The 15,737-nt window shown below is 42.5% G+C and overlaps 1 protein-coding gene across 1 annotated transcript in view; it reads left to right on the top strand.

Annotated features, from left to right (window-relative positions):
• The window catches only part of HTT (huntingtin), a 778,980-nt gene that overhangs the window by 196,844 nt on the left and 566,399 nt on the right, over positions 1-15,737 (top strand). Inside the window, exon 24 of the mRNA XM_078772674.1 lies at positions 915-1,057. Coding sequence (XP_078628800.1) covers positions 915-1,057 — 143 coding nt within the window. The remainder of the gene's footprint in view (positions 1-914; positions 1,058-15,737) is intronic.

Below are 15,737 nucleotides of genomic sequence, written 5' to 3'. Positions count from 1 at the left end.
ATTATGAATAAAAAAATTATACAGGCAGAGACATTCCTATTGTAAAATTTCTTGCCAATCAGACCAATGGTTGCCGCGAAAATGATTTTTTAAAATGCAGACACGTACGCATGTATGCAACCGAATGCTTAACCCTGCTTTTACCACTTCGCGAGCGCAGGGTGATGACATTTTGGAGAGAGCATACCTCTGCCAGGCTGAACAGTTTACTGCTTGCATCCCACTGATAGGTCAGATCTGGATCCGATGTGAACCAAAATCTAATCGCTTTGTTCGTGTCACTTACAAACTCATCCACCAAGTTTTGTCATAAGTCATCTACAACTTGTTGAAATATCGTGTTTCATCTCAGGTTTAGCCCTATTACTCAATGGTGAAGAATCACATGAAAAAGTTAAGTAATCGTCATATCCAGATCTGTATTTGGATCTTCACCAAAATTGTATCGATTTGTCCTTGTCACACACCCAACCCGTCCACCAAGTTTCGTCTGGATATGTCCATTACTTTTTGAGATATTGTGCTGGATTTGTATATCGTTTTTTGCCCTATATCTCAATGGTGAAGAATCACTTTAGAAATTTTTTGGATCCAGATCCAGATCTTCACCAAAATCTAATCATTTCGTTCTTGTCATATACCCAACCTCTGCGCTAAATTTTGTCCGAATCCGTCCACAACCTTTTGAGATATTTTGTTCACAAACAAACAAACAAACAAACAAACAGACAGACAAACAGACAGTCAGACAGACAAGGGTGAAAACATAACCGCCATCCACCTTCGGTGGCAGAGGTAATAAAACCGATTGGAATATCATGTACCTGTAATCGTTGCCAATACGTGCTCAATGTTTCCCAGGCTGTTATAAATTTGCAATGTATATACTATATACTTGCCTGTGTGCACTGCAGTTTGGCTCTTGTGAGGCACTGCGTCTCCTATCAGAGCGCTATCCCATCGTCTCGTGGGGTGTGGGATGGCACTGCGGCCTCCACTTGCCTCCAGCACCACCTTTGGAGCCAAAAAACCCTCCATCCGTTCCAACAAGAGCAGGGTGAGTGTTTATTATTATTATTTTTTACCACTTTTGAGGCTCATGGATAAGTGTAACAAGGAAAAAGGGTCAACAGAGAGGAAGATGCTAGAAGTGAAACAGGTGGATGAGATGCAGATGCAACATAGCATGAGAGGAGCGGCAGATGATAGGAGGGACAGAGTCTCAGTGGGTGTTGTAATGCGCACACACACACACACACACACACACACGCACACGCACACACGCACACGCACGCACACACACACACACCTGGAAATGAGAGAGGAGGAAAGAGCATGAGATAACGTGCTTGAGAAGGTAGTAAGCGATGGAGTTCCTTGGTTCGAGACCCGTGTTGAGTCAGAGTTTTTAACACAAGCCCCATGCAGGAATTTAATTCCTGTTTATATAAAAATTGTGTACGAGTTAATCTCCAATGCACCTCTTTATATACTTGCATACACGTACACGCATATATACTTATGTTCACATCCGGGGTCTGCCTACCAGGCATGTAAGACATCGGCCATTATAAAGCTCGCAGTGTTAAGTGTGGAAAAATTCTGAGGAGATTTCAGCTGGCTCAATAGCGCAGTGGGCTGTCGCCGCGAAAGCGATGTATGTCCTTGGTTCGAGTCCCGTGTTGTCAGAGTTTTTCACACTCAGCCCCACGCAGGAATTTGATTCCTGTTTATATATTTAAAAAAAAAAATATATATATATATATATATATATATATATATATATATATATGTATATACGTATATACATACATACATACATACATACATACATACATACATACATACACACACACATAGTTGGAAATGAGAGAGGAGGAAAGAGCATGAGATAACATGCTTGAGAAGGTGGTTCGACTTGTGATAGAATGAGGGAAAAGGGAGGGGTGGCTAGTGAATGAATGAATGAATGGATAAATGTGAGTTCAGACATTGGGAGGGAAACAATGTCAGGGATCTTATGCTGCCGGACCCTGATTTGGATAAGGTGTTGGGTTTTGGGGGTGTTTGGTTGCTTGGGGAAAGGAATTGAAGTGATGAGGTAATAATTGGGGAGACGGTGAAAAGTAAAGAGCTGTCTTGCAATTGTGGTAAACTGTGTTGGCTTTGTTTTTCTTTGTTGGAGATCTGAACCCTGACGTTTTGTTTACGGTGAGAAAGTTATGAACTTTTTCATTACAAATTTGACAGAGTTTGAGTGCAATTTTCCTTGCACAGCTGGTTATAATGAAAGCCTTTCGTGCAATTATTGTCAGCTTTAATATTACATGGGTGGGTAAAAGAGATGGGGAAATCATCGTGACAGGTTGTGTACTTGGGTGATGAAAATGGCTGTCGGACCTCGTACGTTGAAAAAAATTCAACAGCAGTCCAAAAGGCCTTTCCTTGTTAAACATTTTTGCTCCATTTTCTAAAGATGTGTTAACAAGGTACACAACAGCCTGTGCCTGTTTAAGTGTAGAAATACCTGCTCTCAGCAGATATTCAGTACGTTGAGTAGATAGCTGAGCGATGTTCTCATGCCAGGTTTCCTGGAGTGAGGACAGAGTGCTTTAGTGGGAGTTATGGACCGATGCCCATTGGCCTAGCTTTGTCTGCATGCGACAGCATGAAGTAAAAACGAAGTTGTTTGTTGCAATTGCAAGCTTGATCTAGGAATCAGTAGGACGTTGGGTTTAGTCAATATTAATCCAGCTCCTGCTACAAACGTGCTGGTATTTCATCATTCTTTCTCACCTTCCACTTTTTTCGATAATTGGAAGCGGCCTCTCCAAATAGTTGCACAAGACGCAGTTATACGTTTCCCTCGACATTAATTAGACAAGTATTGGTCGGGTTGTCGGCGACTAAACCGACTGGCTTTGCTCGTGGAGAGGGTGACTGTGACACCCTGCCAGGACCAAAAACAACACCTGGCAAAGGGCGGATGAGCTCCCGCAGCGAGCCAATGGGAATCCAGTAAGGAGATGGTGTTTCTTAAAAAGCACGCATCCGGTTTGGACCGGTTTGAGTCATGCCAAAGACTTTTAAAATGGTATGTGCTGCTTCCTTGCTTGAAAAGTAGAGCGCGGACAATCGCCATCGGTTGGCATCCATGGGGAAGAGGAAATTCCGATTGAGGAAATGCCCCGCTGAGTACGGTGAGAAAAGCAGCGCCATTGTTATGACCTCGCTGGTACCCAGAGGAAGTGACGTTTGCGACGGCACTTCCCCCAAGCTCAGTGGCTCTGTTAAGTGTGTGTGTGTGTGATTGTGTGATTGTGTGATTGTGTGATTGTGTGATTGTGCATGTGCTTGTGTGCTCTGCTATGAGCCTCAGCCCATGTGTTAAAAAAAAAAAGTATGTTGTCAGACAAGACAATGTACACAGTTTCTGTGTTTTGCAAACATTTTCGTCTCATTGCAGCTGAAGTCAGGAGACATTGTTTTCGGGTTTTCCTTCTGACTCTCCGTCCCGTCCATCCATTGTCGTTTTTTTGTTACGACGATGACTTGTGAACCACTCTAGGGATTTCAACCAAATTTGGCACAATTATGAATTGGAGGACAAAGATGAACAGATTAGATGTTGGGTTTGTATGGTCGAAGGTCACGTGACCTTTAATTGAAAAACTTTATTTCTGTTATAACTTGTGGACTGAAAGGATTTCGACCAAAATGGGTAAAAGTATAGTCTAGAACAGAGAACCGATTTAATTTTGGTTCAAAAGGCAAATGGTCAAAGATCATGTATCCTTTAATTTAAAATAATTTTGCGGAACATAACTCGAGTGAGAAGCATCTGATGTCTTTTTTTCTACTTTTCACTCTTTTCCCTCTCGTGTTCTCTCACGTGACCTTACTCTTTTTTCTGTGATCCTTAATTGAGGTCACATGTAACTTTGGGGTCACAACTAATGTGGGTGGAGGCAGATCCATCAACGCATTTGCACGGGAGATGCGATTTCGCAATCGCGTATGTGCGTGTCCAGGCGACAATGTTTTTCCCATTTAAGCTTTTGTCATCAAATTTTCAACAAACCTTGATTATGAGAATACGGAGAAAAACCATGAATAATTGGGTCAAAATGTGTAAGGGCAAAGGCCTAATAACTGTAAATATCCGTGATTAGTCCGACCACAGCACAGCTACATGATCCGCGGGGGGTTCTTTTTGCCTTCCAGACAAGATCCGGGAATGTGGTTCCTCGGGGAAAAGCCTACAATATGGAGGGCCCTCCCATGAACTGTTTATTTCTGAACAGGGAAAACGATCAAAAGTGTTGATCGCTTCTTCATTAAATGCAGAATGATAATGGTAATGGAACATAATAATGGTAATGGTACTGGTACTGGTACTGGTACTGGTAATAGCACTGGTACTGGTACTGATAAATGATAGTGGCTGATAATGGTGCATAATAATGACAATAATTATGGTACTGGTGCTGCTGGTACTGATTGGCTGATAATGGTGCATAGTTATAACAAGCATTCTGAGTATTGCGCTGCAATACATGTCCCCTACCAGCAGTCTGTCGTCCGGAAAACTGTTGGGGAAATTACCAAAGTTCAAAGTGCCATAACTTTGTCAAAAATGATCGAAACGTCGTGAAGTTCGAACTTGATCTGTAACTTATCATGAGGAAACCATGCACCAAGTTTGAAATCATTAGCATTAAGAGTTTAGAAAAAAAGTCCGGAAAACTGTTCTTTGCGTGACTGACGGACTGACGGACTGACGGACTGACGGACTGACGGACTGACGGACTGACGGACTGACGGACTGACGGACTGATGGACTGACTGACGGACTGACGGACTGACTGACGGACTGACTGACTGACTGACTGACGGACTGACTGACTGACGGACTGACGGACTGACTGACGGACTGACGGACTGACGGACTGACGGACTGACGGACTGACGGACTGACGGACTGACGGACTGACGGACTGACTGACTGACTGACTGACGGACTGACTGACGGACTGACGGACTGACGGACTGACGGACTGACGGACTGACGGACTGACGGACTGACGGACTGACTGACGGACTGACGGACTGACGGACTGACTGACTGACGGACTGACAGACTGACGGACTGAGTGCAAACCTATAGTCCCCTCCGGTGTACACCGGTAGGGGACTAATAATGACAATAATGATGGTGATGGTGCTGGTGCTGGTGCTGATAATGATAGTGGTTGATAATGATAACGGTTCATAATGATATGATGACAATGACGATGATAATCTCACATAATGATAGAACTGGTGCTTGTACTGGTACTGATAATGATAATTGCTGATAATGGTGCATAATAATAATGACAATGATTGTATTGGTACTGATAATGACAGTGGCTGATAATGGTGCATAATTATAATAATAATAATAATGACAATAATGATGGGACTGGTACTAGTACTGGTGCTGGAACTGGTGCTTGTGCTGGTACTGGTACTGATAATAATGGTTCATAATAATATGACAATGATAATGCCACATATTAATAGTACTGGTGCCTGTACTGGTACTGGTACTGATAATGATTCTGGTTGATAATGGTAATGGGACATAATAATATTGATAATGGAACTTAACAATAATTATAATGGAATATAACAATAATTATAATACAAAATGATGATAATTATAAAAAGTAATTCTAATAATTATGATACATAATTGCTAATTATAATGGTACTGGTACTGATGATGGTTGATAATGATACATAATGATAATGGTACATAATGATAATGATACATAATAATAATGGTACATAATGATGATACATAATGATAATGGTACATAATGATAATGATACCTCGCCTCCAAAGCCAGTCGCCGACTGGGCATCCTCCGTCGTGCGAAGTCCTTCCTTGGCACACCTGAGCTCCTCACCACATACAAGGCTTTCATCCACAGCTCAATGGAGTACTGCTCTCCCCTCTGGGCTGGTGCTCCTGCCTCACACCTAGCTCGTCTTCACGCTATTGAAACCAAAGCGTTCAGAATCATTGGAATGTCCCGCGATGACGCTATCTCCGAGGGCCTTTCACTTAATCACCGCAGGCAGGTTGGTGGTCTTTCCGTCTTCTACCGACTCCTCTCCGGCCTTGCTCCCCCAGCTCTCTCTGGGCTCTGTCCCCCAAATATTGCTGCAGGTCGCACAAGATCTGCCTGCAACCCTCTTATGGTTAAACTGCCAAAATCAAGACTCTCTGCTCACCTTCACTCCTTCATTCCTCTTTTCTCCCGCCTCTGGAACAAACTCCCTCACTCTCTTCAATCCCACTCCTCCCTCCAGGTCTTTAAAACGGCTGTTCACCACCATCTCTTATCTTCCCCAATCCAAAACCTTGATCTTTTCTACCCCCGCTCATGTCACCCCAAATCCACTTTTTTGAGGTGACTTTTGACTTCTTTCCTGGAAGTCCTTGGTGTCCTTGCGTTTTATACCTATCCTGCCTCCCCCCAGGCCCTCTCCCTCCAAAAACATCTCCCGATGTCCCTGCTCTCAAATGTTGTGTTTGTGTGCTTCCTCCCCTTCTCTCCCCATCTTGTCGACCGCTCCCCTTTTTTACATACTTTGTTTGCTTGTTTGTTTGATTTGTTTGTTTGATAAATGTTAGCTCTTTCACGAGCCTCGACTCTGCATACAAAAAAAAAAAAACAAACAAAAAAAAAAACAATAATAATAGTACATCATGATAATGAGACATAATGATAATGGTACATAATGATAATGGTACAGAATGATACATAATGATAATGGTACATAATGATAATGGTACATAATGATACATAATGATAATGAGACATAATGATAATGGTACATAATGATAATGGTACAGAATGATACATAATGATAATGATACATAATGATAATGGTACATAATGATAACTAGCATCGGTACCCGCCCTACGGGCGGGGCTTCAATTGGGAGGCCCAAATGAAAAGGCTAAATATCAGAAATTGAAGGCTTTTTTTCTTTTAAACGATTTATATAAACATCCGTTAAATCTCGATCGGTGCAGACGTTTGTGCGGCACCCAGGAAAATAACGTCATGCGGGAGCAAGTATCAGCAGGATGTGGCAGTGTGGGAGTCCACGTTTCTGATCCTCCTTCACACCGAAGTAGCCCACCACTTCTCCAAGCATTCCGCTCTTCAGATCCACCACGAGAGATTTAAGCTTGATACTGAAGACGCGTGCAGTTAGTCCTCCCGATGTCGTATGTACTCCCGATACGTGTTTCCTTCATTGTAAAAACTTCCAAATCAACAATTAAAAGGATTTTGAGCCGATAGCTGTTACGGCCTTGGCAAGATCGATGGAGACAGCGATCTGTTAGCGTATTCACCGCCCAAATAGCTATTATATGTGGAATTCTCTCATGTCGAGATTAAACTCACGTAATTTGAACTTTGGCCGAGGTCATTATTTACTTTTAGTGATGTTTATATACGAATGATGTTTAATGATGTTTAATGATGTTTATATTGGTTTTGGGTCGTCCTTTCCGCATATTCTGTGGGATTGTAAGTTGGAGAGACGGCCGTGATGGCGGGAGGGGGTTGGAATTCTCTCAAGCAGGGATTCAACCCGTGTCCTTATAAATGGTCTTTGTCCGAGGTCACCGAGTCCGATCGGTGCAGCTGTGCAGCGATCGGTGCAGCCGTTTGTGTGGCACCCGGGAAAACAACATCGTCACAATAAACGTTATGCAAATGCGATTGCTATGCGGGAGTCCAAACCTGAGAATGCTGGAGACCAAAGCTGAAATTGGGAAAACTAAATAGCCTATTTTACTTCTGGAGATCCCAGGATTACCCACCCAAATATCGTTGTGATCGGTTCAGCAGTTTTTACGGTACCTTCGAACAGACAGACAGACAGACAGATGGACAGACAGACAGACAGACAGTCCGTCTGTCTGACAGACAGGCAGACAGACAGACAGACAGACAGATGGATAGACGGACAGACAGACAGACAGACAGACAGACAGACAGACATTTGGGGAATTATAGTAAGATGGTACAGAATGATACATAATGATAATGGTACATAATGATAATGGTACATAATGATAATGGTACATAATGATAATGGTACACTGGTACAGAATGATACATAATGATAATGGTACATAATGATACATAATGATAATGGTACATAATGATACATAATGATAATGGTACATAATGATAATGAAAATGATGATGGTACATAATAATAACTAGTAAAAAGCCCATCAAAAATGACGGGTTATAACAGTTTATTCAACGGTGCAGCCTCGTGAGCATGCTAAAGTCTGAAGCCTCGGCCTAGTGTCAGGTTTGCTTATATCATCTTTATTTATTAGACATCATATGGATGTAAATGAACACTCGTTTTACTCTGTGCGTGTTGCACATCACATGTAGTGAATTTCCCCTCCCTTTGCCTTCTATTTATTGTTATTAAAAAAAGAAGACCGAAAGTCTAACGACAGCCTAGCCAGGCTTGTTTGATGCTTTGGCAGAAGAGGATAGTATGACCTGGGTGGGGATACCAGTTAGCAAATAATGTAAGTATTACATTTTTTTGACTTCAGGCATGGACAGCCGATTCGTGAATGACTTGGGTAAAAACACGGCGAATGACAAACGATGAACCAATAAATTCCATATTCCTGTGCCACCTTCAGTCAAACGTCAGACATGGACATTCAGTTGAATGTCAGGATGTTCTCGATAGTTTCATTCCAAACAGCATCATTCATCATTCCAATCACAAATTAATACGACGTATCAAAATATTATGTTAAATCACAATTGTATTGAGATATTATCAAACCAGCAAACCGTCATCATCTGTTCACTTCTGGATTCAGGAGCAAGCTCTGTCGATTGCGTTTCAATACGGACAGACAGATGCTGTTCCAGACGGCATTGCCCTACAGGCTACGCCGTAAAAAAGTGCTTCTGCACACCGCCCTTGGGGCTCGGTTTGCAAGTCACCATCTACATTTCAATAGAAGAGACATAATTACTCTTTCATGAAAAATATTTTTTGTTTGTTTTAGCCTCAAAAATAGACTGTAGTGAACACCTATTAATGTTTAAAAAAATTGGCCTTTCAAACCTGTGCTTATGAAGGGGGGGGGGGGGGGGGGCAGACAAACACACAAACTGTTTTATATGGTAGATGGAGAACACAAATTAATAAAGTGTGCAAATATTTAAAATGTAATTTTCGTCAAGTTTAGTTGGGGCATACGTGGACGGACTTTGCATTTTAAAATGCTTCCGAGTTCTCTACTGTTTCGGAGTCTTGGAGAGATTGAAGACATGTGGGATAAGGATGTTGGCAAACAAAAATGTATTTTAAAATGATTTAACACATCACAAGCAGACAATGGAAAAATCAACACAATATATACAGAATTTGAACCTGCGATCCCAGCATCATAATGTTGGGTCCTAAGATGGAGAAGCCAAAATAAAAATAACAGGCCAACTCAAAACAAGTTTTAACATTCAAATGATACCATTCAGAGTTTAAATTTTTGATTCTCCGTTGTTAACTTATTCAACTCAATTTTGGGCTTTTGACCTTAAAAAGGGGAAATCAAAATCGGGGTCGTGAGCCTTTAGACCTTTAACCCCAATACAACCAAATGTGTAGAAATGGTTGGACGCAGGCAGTGACAGTATATGTCGTGACTGATGATGGATGCTGCAAGGGTACATTTGCATCCACCTCAATTTCATCACCTCCTTCAGGGTTGCAACACGGATTCTGCAAGATAGATTTCTGGCGGCATCCAAACCAAATTCCTGTCGCGTGTTCACCTTTGAGACCCCTACCCATCGAATGTTTTGTTTCTTTGGGTCGGTTGACCATGGGCGATTATGAGAATGCTTTAGTATTGGTTTGAATCATCTTGTGCTTTCCCGGAGGAATTGCAGTTTTTTTTTCCACTATCAAGGCAGCAGAGGGTGCCTTCTCCAAAACCCAATGAGAGGTCCATCAATGGGGTCGTTATTGTAGATGTGTGTCTGGCAGAAGGGTATTTCTTGATAGAATGTGAATACCATTTGTTATTTTTAAATCGTTTCAAAACGATGGTCGATGTTGGGATGATTGTCCTCTTGTTACCATCTGAGCATGCAGTTCTTAGTTTTGGGATTGCAGGTTCAGTGTGTGTGTGTGTGTGTGTGTGTGTGTGTGTGTGTGTGTGTGTGTGTGTGTGTGTGTGTGTGTGTGTGTGTGTGTGTGTGTGTGTGTGTGTGTGTCACGCTCTGGCAAAACCAGACACTTGTCGGCATTTCTCCTCGTGAGAAAAAGCCGAAGAGAGTCAAAATATGACCACAGGGACCAAAATCAAAAGCCCTACGTGTGCACATTCTTTTTGCGTGTGAACTGTATTGTGAACTTTGAACCTAATTTTCTACATTGTTTAAACGAAAATATAATTGTCATTAAAATACCATAACTTCGTTAATTTTCTTCCAATTAACATAATGCATACATCAAATGAAAGAGAAAAGCATGGGCAATCAGATATCAACATCTCAATTTTGATTTTTGTCCCCAAGTGTCTGCTTTGGCCAGAGCCAGTCATATATATATATATATATATATATATATATATATATATATATATATATATATATATATGTATGTATGTATGTATGTATGTATGTATGTATATATATATGCGTGTATATGTATATATATATATATATATATATATATATATATATATATATATATATATATATATATATATATATATATATATATATATATATATATATATATAATAGACAGACTTGGCATTTAATATGGATTATATTTTTTTGTGGGTGTGAACTTACTTTTCAAGATGTCTTAAAACCAAAAGTTCATTGGAATTATGTTGAAATTATTCTAGATTTTGTTAATGTGACCTTTAAAAGAAACAAAAACCACATTTGACATTTCAAAACAAATAAATTGATCCTTGAAAGTGATGTAAACTGATATCGAACTCAATTCATGGACAGTACTGTGTTAAACTTCTGTACGTTTTCCAGAAGTATCTCTTTATTTTGCACATTAGCCAAAAATTTTTAAACAAAAACAAAAGTTAAATTACGACTGGGATTACGGACAGTAAAATTACAGTTCAGTACTTCGTGTAACCCCCACGAGCATTCAGGAGAGCACGTACACGTTGAGGCATGCTGTTCACGAGATTTGCCAAGGTTTGTACAGGAACCGCTTGCCATGCAGTGACAATAGTCTGCTGCAATTCATGCACAGAGGTAGGCTGCTGGTCCAAGTTGTCGATTTGACACGTTAAGTCTGCCCACAAGTTCTCTATCGGATTCATATCCGGGGACATGGCAGGCCACTCCATATGCTCTACACCACGGTCAGCAAGAAAGCGTTGGATCATGCGAGCACGATGAGGCCGTGCATTGTCATCTTGGAAGACAAAGTTTCCTCGAAAGGCTGCACGAGCAAATGGAAGCAATGTTTCTTCCAGAATGGCCCTGTACTTGAACTGGTTCAGGTTTCCATTCAGAACAACCAGGTCAGTTTTGCCCCCTGCATGAAAAGCAGCCCAAACGGTCACCCCACCACCTCCAGCTTGGACTCCTGGCACTATAGAATCTTTGTTGTAGGCTTCATGCACTTGTCTGCGCACTCGGACGCGGCCATCTTGACGATAGACCAGAAATCTAGACTCGTCACTGAAGATCACATGATTCCAGTGTCCTGGCTGCCATTGACGGTGCTCTCTGGCCCACTGCAATCGGCGCTGGCGGTGTTGTCTGGTCAGGTGTGGCTTTCTCAGGGGACGCCTGGCACGTTAGCCTGCTTGAACCAGTCGTTGGTTGACTCGCCTTCTGGATACAGGCACATTTGTCAGTTGCTGCCACTCAGCCCTAAGCCGATTAGCTGACTTGGTACGGCCATTGCGGACTAACCGGTGCAGCTGGCGATCATCCCTCCTTGTGGTTCTGTGGGGACGTCCTGGCCTCGGTATTGGAGTAGGGACACCCCTCTGAGAATTTCGTTTCAGGATCTTTGAGAACTGACCTTGAGTGATGCCATACTGCCGAGCAATAGCACGCTGTTTCATGCCGTAATTTCGTAAAGCCACCACTCCATGACAAACAGCATTGTCGAGTTGACGGACCATCTCCAGAGGAAGCAGCAATAACTTTTGGAGATGTGCAGCAGTTGTTTTCCACTAATACAGAACGCAACAACCCTTGTATACCTGACTGTGAAGCCAATCATCAAATGCACCTGTCCGTACATTTTGCCATGCCACCTGTGATATAATCCTGTTGTTGACTTCTTGCTGCGACAGACAATCAGTGACATGGTTCTTTTAACAATTAAATCACCAACGTGTAAAAGAAACTCACCAGATTGATATACTGAGTTCAGAAAGTAAACCCAAGTCAAGAAAAAAAAAAATTCCATATTAAATGCCAAGTCTGTGTATATATATATATATATATATATATATATATATATATATATATATATATATATATATATATATATATATATATATATATATATATATATATATGTATATATATATACATACATACATACATACATACATACATACATACATACATACATACATACATACATACATGCCATTTAATATGGAATTTTTTTTGTGGGGGTGAACTTACTTTTCAAGATGTCTTAGAACCAAAAGTTCATTGGAATTATGTTGAAATTATTCTAGATTTTGTTAATGTGACCTTTAAAAGAAACAAAAACCACATTTGACATTTCAAAACAAATAAATTGATCCTTGAAAGTGATGTAAACTGATATCGAACTCAATTCATGGACAGTACTGTGTTAAACTTCTCTACGTTTTCCAGAAGTATCTCTTTATTTTGCACATTAGCCAAATTTTTTTTTAACAAAAACAAAAGTTAAATTATGACTGGGATTACGGACAGTAAAATTACAGTTCAGTACTTCGTGTAACCCCCACGAGCATTCAGGAGAGCATGTACACGTTGAGGCATGCTGTTCACGAGATTTGCCAAGGTTTGGACAGGAATCGCTTGCCATGCAGTGACAATAGCCTGCTGCAATTCACGAACAGAGGTCGGCTGCTGGTCCGAGTGGTCGATTTGACGCGTTAATTCTGCCCACAAGTTCTCTATCGGATTCATATCCGGGGACGTGGCAGGCCACTCCATATGCTCTACACTACGGTCAGCAAGAAAGTGTTGGATCATGCGAGCACGATGAGGCCGTGCATTGTCATCTTGGAAGACAAAGTTTCCTCGAAAGCGGACTTCCTTATGGCTGGCGGACTTCCTCTCTGGTCGTAGTCAACGTGTGGCCCTGAATGGGTTTCTCTCATCTCCTCTTCCTGTTCAGGCTGGAGTTCCCCAAGGTAGTGTTCTGGGCCCTGTGCTTTTTCTGGTCTTCATCAATGATCTCTCTGACTCTCTTGAAAATCCTCTCTATCTCTTTGCTGACGACTCTACTCTCTGTCGCTCCATTCCTCATCCCTCAGATCGGCAGTCTGCAGCCTCCTCACTCTCTGCAGACCTGGACAAAATCACAGACTGGTCAAACAAGTGGAACATGTCTTTCAATCCTGACAAATCTCACACTCTTACAATGTCTCTCCGAAAGGACCGACTGGACAACCCTCCCATCTACTTTCTCAACAATCCTCTCCAAGAAGTTCTGTCGCTCAAGCTTTTGGGTCTCACTATCTGCCATGATCTTTCTTGGGAAAACCACATTTCCAAGCTGGCCTCCAAAGCCAGTCGCCGACTGGGCATCCTCCGTCGTGCGAAGTCCTTCCTTGGCACACCTGAGCTCCTCACCACATACAAGGCTTTCATCCGCAGCTCAATGGAATACTGTTCTCCCCTCTGGGCTGGTGCTCCTGCCTCACACCTTGCTCGGCTTCACGCTGTTGAGGCCAAAGCTTTCAGAATCATTGGAATCTCCTGCGATGTAGTCAACACCGAGGGCCTTTCACTCACTCATCGCAGGCAGGTTGGTGGTCTTTCTGTCTTCTACCGACTCCTCTCCGGCCTTGCTCCCCCAGCTCTCTCTGTGCTCTATCCCCCCAATATTCCTTCAGGTCGCACAAGATCTGCCTGCAACCCTCTTATGGTTAAACTGCCAAAGTCTAGGCTCTCTGCTCACCTTCACTCTTTCATTCCCCTTTTCTGCCGCCTCTGGAACAAACTCCCCCACTCCCTTCAATCCCACTCCTCCCTCCAGGTCTTTAAAACAGCTGTTCACCACCATCTCTTATCTTCCCCCATCGAAAACCTTGATATTTTCTACCCCCGGTAATTCACCCCAGAGTCCTTGCAGTGTTCATATGTTTTATTCCTCTCCCACCTCCCCCCAAGTCCTCCCGATGTCCCTGCTCTCAAATGTTGTGTTTGTGTCCTTCCCCCTCTTCCCCCTCTCTTTTGTGTCCTTCCCCCTCTCTCCCCATCTTGTCTGCCGCTCCCCTTGTTTTTTCGTTTTGTGTGTCGGTTTGTCTTTTTGTGTGATTAATGTTAGCTCTTTCACGAGCCTCGATCTTGTATACAAAAAAAAAAAGAAAAAAAAAAAGACTGCACGAGCAAATGGAAGCAATGTTTCTTCCAGAATGGCCCTGTACTTGAACTCGTTCAGGTTTCCATTCAGAACAACCAGGTCAGTTTTGCCCCCTGCATAAAAAGCAGCCCAAACGGTCACCCCACCACCTCCAGCTTGGACTCTTGGCACTATAAAATCTTTGTTGTAGGCTTCATGCACTTGTCTGCGCACTCGGACGCGGCCATCTTGACGATAGACCAGAAATCTCGACTCGTCACTGAAGATCACGTGATTCCAGTGTCCTGGCTGCCATTGACGGTGCTCTCTGGCCAGCTGCAATCGGCGCTGACGGTGTTGTCTGGTCAGGTGTGGCTTTCTCAGGGGACGCCTGGCACGATAGATAGCCTGCTTGAACCAGTCGTTGGTTGACTAGCCTTCTGGATACAGGCACATTTGTCAGTTGCTGCCACTCAGCCCTAAGCCGATTAGCTGACTTGGTACGGCCATTGCGGACTAACCGATGCAGCTGGCGATCATCCCGCCTTGTGGTTCTGCGGGGACGTCCTGGCCTCGGTAGTGGAGTAGGGACACCCGTCTGAGCATTTCGTTTCAGGATCTTTGACACCTGACCTTGAGTGATGCCATACTGCCGATCAATAGCACGCTGTCTCATGCCGTAATTTCGTAAAGCCACCACTCCATGACAAACAGCATTGTCGAGTTGACGGACCATCTCCAGAGGAAGCGGCAATAACTTTTGGAGATGTGCAGCAGTTTTCCACTGATACAGAACTCAACAACCCTTGTATACCCGACTGTGAATCCAATCATCAAATGCACCTGTGCGTACATTTTGCCACGCCACCTCTGATATAATCCTGTTGTTGACTTCTTGCTGCGACAGACAATCAGTGACATGGTTCTTTTAACAAATAAATCACCAAAGTGTAAAAGAAACTCACCAGATTGATATACTGAGTTAAGAAAGTAAACCCAAGTCAAGAAAAAAAAAAAATTCCATATTAAATGCCAAGTCTGTATATATATTTATCTTGTTGATGGTTTCCAGTTGTCTTACATGCAATGTGTTCACAAAGTTCCTGCA

The sequence above is a fragment of the Myxine glutinosa genome, chromosome 2 (assembly GCF_964187855.1).
Source record: "Myxine glutinosa chromosome 2, kmMyxGlut1.1, whole genome shotgun sequence".
Lineage (NCBI taxonomy): Eukaryota > Metazoa > Chordata > Myxini > Myxiniformes > Myxinidae > Myxine > Myxine glutinosa.
The sequence above is the reverse complement of the archived record's forward strand: the minus strand, read 5'-3'. Positions and strand labels throughout refer to the sequence as shown.